Source organism: Lynx canadensis, chromosome A2 (assembly GCF_007474595.2).
Source record: "Lynx canadensis isolate LIC74 chromosome A2, mLynCan4.pri.v2, whole genome shotgun sequence".
NCBI classification, from domain to species: Eukaryota; Metazoa; Chordata; class Mammalia; order Carnivora; family Felidae; genus Lynx; species Lynx canadensis.
The window spans coordinates 6761642-6766476 of NC_044304.2; the positions used below are offsets into that span (position 1 = coordinate 6761642).

The 4835-nt window shown below is 43.8% G+C and overlaps 1 protein-coding gene across 1 annotated transcript; it reads right to left on the reverse strand.

Moving 5' to 3' along the window:
• Nucleotides 1-2673: 2673 nt before the first annotated feature.
• Nucleotides 2674-3702, reverse strand: LOC115503348 (olfactory receptor 7G3-like). Its single transcript, XM_030299503.1, has one exon. The coding sequence runs from the start codon at nt 3700-3702 to the stop codon at nt 2674-2676; it is 1029 nt and encodes a 342-aa protein (XP_030155363.1).
• Between the last annotated feature and the right edge of the window lie 1133 nt (nt 3703-4835).

Genomic DNA, 4835 nt, shown 5'->3' on the forward strand with positions numbered 1-4835 from the left:
CATACCATTTCCTAAAGCAGTCCACTTGGACACAATGCTAGGAATGTCTCACCTCAGATCAGCAGAGGACATTTTCAGATAGTAGTTATAGGTCAGTGATTTCTGTGCTGCTGTTAGCCATTTTGCAAAGTGGAGAATATAGGAGCATCTGCCTCCTTAAGGTGGTTGTGAAAATGAACTGAGTTAATACATCTATGTGCTTGGAGGAATGGCCTGGCATACTGTAAACACAAAACAGTCAACTTAGCAAGTATCTATTAGGATGTTCCACATAGTAGGCACTGGAAATAAAAGCAGATAATAAGAACAGCCAACATTCTTCTGGAGTTTTGAGATCATTAAAGTATCTGTTTTTCAGCAAATGTGCATTGGTGCTTCCGTTCCTGACTTGTGGCCTCTTCCACGCAAAGACCCTTGGCTGGAGGCCAGTATCTTGGGTCCATTCCATTCTGGGCCTTAGGAAAACTAGGGTTGTGGCCCCTCACTTCATATTTCCTGCATTTTCCTTTCCTTGAGTCCTTTGTGTCATGGCAGACCAGGTGGTTCTCATCCAGGAGTGATTTTGCTCCTAGGGGACATCTGGCAACAGAAGAAACTCAAACTCTTTTATGACCAGGGTGAAGGAGGACACCACTAGTACCTAGTATGCAGAGGCCACAGGTGCAGCTAAACATCCTATAATGCATAGGACAGAAATACCAGCAAGAATTATCTGGTCCTAAATGTCAACAGTACCCAGGTTGAAAAACCCAGTGATAGAAAAGTAATTTCTATACTAGGCACTAAGGGGAAGGTGGAGGGCAATCAGATACTGTTCAAGGCTCATTAGGATGGTCCTATCATCTTGGCTTCATCTAATTCTGCCCAGGTCTCCAGGGAAGGAGTTTCATGGAGTAGTTGGACGCTAGGACCTTACTGCACTGAATACAAAGTGATTTTATTTTTGAGGGGCACTTTGTGTCACACCCTCAGACACTTGCTGGGGAAGAATGCAGCTAGGCAGAGCCTTCCAGGGTGCAGGATCCTACCCAGTAGAAGGGGCACAAGATGGGGACACATAAATGCTGTGTTCATACATATAATACCCACTACTTTATGAGAATCTCTATATAAGACGCTTAACACTAGCTGTCTATAATCACCCCAACAGTTATTTACAAATGAAGAATGTGAGGCTGCTTAGAGACAGAGTAAATACCCTAGTAAATGGTAAAGTTAGGATTCAAACATTAGAATCTGCCTAAGTCCAAATGTAGTGATAATCAAGAGGGTACAGTAGTCCTCAAGTCAACCTAAAATATTTTTTTTTGCTTTCAGTTCAAGAGAATCTATCCATTCTACCCAATCCAGCTCAACCAGTATAAAGGATGCTTTGTCCTCTTGGTTCCCTGTTGTGGGGGGTCTCTGGGGCCATTTCCTGGTCTGTACAGATCTGACCTCCAGCATGTGGTGTTCCTGGGGCTGTTCAGAGGGCTAAGCTTTGAACAGAGCGCCTCTCCTATGTGGCTTCCTTGATGCCCTGAGTCAGCTCTGGAGATGCACTCAGCTCCATCTAGACTCATATCCTGTTCAACCCTCTCTGGTCAGGTTTTCCAACTCTGTTCTGCTGGTAATGAATCCCTCCTCTGTGCCATCCTCCTCACTCCATGGCAGTGCAAGCTACTGTAGTTAATAGGGTCAAAGGAATGGCTGGCTGTTCACAGTCTCTGCACCTTTTCTGGGCCAACACAGATGCTGGTGGCCCTCATGGATCATGGTGGCTAACACTGAGTCCTTATGCCAGACACTGCTCTGAGCACTCTTAGGTGTAACATTTAATCCCCACCAGAACTCTTCAGGAAATGTATTGTCATCATTATTACAGATGAGGGCATAGAGACACAGAGAAGTAACTTGTGTAAGAGCATGCCATTAGTGAATAATGGCAGATTTGAACCCAGAGCCCTCTTAGCCACTGTGCTCTGCTGTGCCTCAAAATATGGCAAGTGCTATGAAAACTGGACTGGGTAGGATGTCAAGGTAGGTCTCTGAAGAGCTGTGAGTTTTGATTTGAAGCCTATGAGAGGGAGCCAGGTGTGTGAAGATTTGGCAAAGTGTGCACCAGGCAAGGAAGACCGCAAGTAGACCAGGGCTTTCTTTCACTTAAAATAGATGCTACAATGAGTTTCTCGAAGAAGATTCTTATTAACATCCTCAGTATAGGTCAACGGGCACCACCCAAGCAAGATTCAGTAAGTAAAATTTAATGGGGTGAGGGAGATCCATATGATAGATAGTGGTTTCCACACTGAGACCAGGGAAGCCATGGTCCAGCATTCGTGGTGCTAGAAGCTAGAACATAACTGAGAAGGGCAAACATGAGTGAGTAATGTGAAACAATTGTCATTCCTGTCCCCCATCTTCCCAGTGCACTCCTTGCCTTCTCCCTTGATGGTTACAGGAGTCTGTGTCCTTGAAATAGTGTGCTTTCATGAGAAGTGTAGTTATTGGTTGACCATTCTTTTTCTTGGATGTATGACAAGACTTTTGGTGTGCTACTTCACGTCTGTGTTCAGGAGTGTTTTTCTTCTAGTAAACCATTAATAGTATTTATGTCCTTTCTTCAGATTACATATTCAAGGACACCAGTTATCAGCACTGTTGATCTGTGTTGTCTGTCTTTAACTTTGGTTATCACTGGAAGTAAGCTCCTCTCCTGAAAAGTCTCCTCAGAGCACCTTTCATGTCCCTGTTCCTCAGGCTGTAGATGAAGGGGTTCAGTGTGGGGGTGACTACTGTGTACATCACTGAGGCTATTGAACCCTTTCTGGACGGATGGGCTGTTCCGGAAGTGAGGTAGACCCCAAGGCCTGCACCATAGAACAAGGAGACCACCAAGAGATGGGACCCACAGGTGGAAAAGGCTTTGTACTTCCCCACAGCAGAAGAAATGCCCATTATGCAGGAGATAATTCTAGAATAAGAGAAAAGGATCCCAGTCAGGGGAATAACCCCCAACAGGCCAGTTACAAAATACAGTAGGATGTCATTGACAAGGGTGTCAGAACAGGCAAGCTTGAGGATCTGAGCAAGTTCACAGAAGAAGTGGGGGATTTCTGTCTCTTTGCAGAAGGCCACCCTCAAAACCATCAGACTTTGCAACAAAGAATATGTCAGGCAGATTAACCAAGAAAGCAGAAGCAGGAGACCACAGAGGCGAGGGTTCATGATGACCATGTAGTGCAGGGGGTGACAGATGGCCACAAACCGATCACAGGCCATCACGGTCAGTAGCAAATTATCTAATCCAGCAAAAATCATGAAAAAACACATTTGGGTAAGGCAGCCTTCATACGTGATGGCGTTGCTCTGTGTCTGGATGTTTACTAACATCTTGAGGACAGTGGTGGAGGTGAAACAGATATCAGTGAGGGACAGGTTGGCGAGGAAGAAGTACATGGGGGTGTGGAGGTGGGGGTCAGAGCTGATGGCCAGAACGATGAGCAGGTTCCCTAAAACACAGACCAGGTACATATAGAGAAACAGCCCAAAAAGGAGGGGCTGCAGGTTTATATCTTCTGAAAGCCCCAGAAGGATGAATTTTGAAACAGCTGTTTGGTTCCCTGCTTCCATATGATTTATGGAAATTGCCTGGGAAGAGGCAAGAATAATGTTAAGACAGTGACAAAACAAGATTGCGCCATACGCAATAAACTTGTTCATTCATGAAGTCTTACCTTACCTAAGAGTCGTGATTTCTTTCGTTGAACAAAGTCTCCTCAGTAAATACCCTCCCTTCCCTGCTTCTACCACTGCTACTGGGACCATCTCTTTATTTATTTTTTTAGTTATTTTTAAGTAATCTCTACACCCAATGTGGGGCTCGAACTCACGACCCTGAGATCAAGGTGCCCCCAGGATCACATCATTAAAATGAATGTCCCACACCATGCAGGGTGGGGGGGGGGGGATCTCCTCTGCATCATCCCCAACTCAGTTGTTCTACCTCTGTTGTGTAGTTCCTGTGAAAGGACCATCAGCCTCATGAGCATTTCCTTTCTGCCCTGTTAGCTGTGGTGTCTTCAAGTCCAGGGAAACGGAGAGAAGAGGGAAATCATGAGGAATTGCAGAATTTAATGATATTTTTTGCTCTCATGCCATTTACCAGTATCTGTTCGGTATCTTACCAGTATCTGGGAACGGAACATTCTCATCTGAAGTCTGACTCAGAGAAGGATGCTGTGCAAAGACTTTTATAGATAATTCTTCAACAATTATAGTAACGTCTCCATTGCTGTCCCAATCTGTCCCTCTGTCACCATGATAATGATCAAGGTACCATAATATGCTTCAGTCCCAAGGACTAAATCAGACCATACATTCTAATTATACCCTGCATGTTTGTATTGTAGTTCTTTCTATTTCTTTAGGTTAGGATGACTCTGCATCTTCTATTTCATTTTTATTTCATACTCCAAGCACTTAGAACAGTACCTGCTGCTCTGTCTCTATTGGTTGGATGAGTGACAGAAGAAATTTGCAGGGTACTACAAATTTGGTAAGGTATAATTTCCCTACCATAAAATCCTTTAACCAAGAACCATCTATCTTGAAGGCTTTTCAACTGAACATAAAGAGAATGAGAGCCCTTTTTTTTGCACTCTGTTAAAAAAAAGAAGAAGAAGTAAGCCTGGTTTCTGTTTGCATATTAGGTCTCTGCAACAGGAGGTAATTTCTAAACTCAGGGGCAGCTGTCTTCAATTTTATATACATTTAAGAAAAAGCATGCAAAGTTCCTAAACAGAAGAACAATGAAATTACAAAGAATTGGATCAATTGTTTAAAGTACATACAGG

Coding starts and splice junctions, on each gene's coding strand:
- LOC115503348 (XM_030299503.1), bottom strand. CDS start 3,702: ATGAACAAGTTTATTGCGTATGGCGCAATCTTGTTTTGTCACTGTCTT.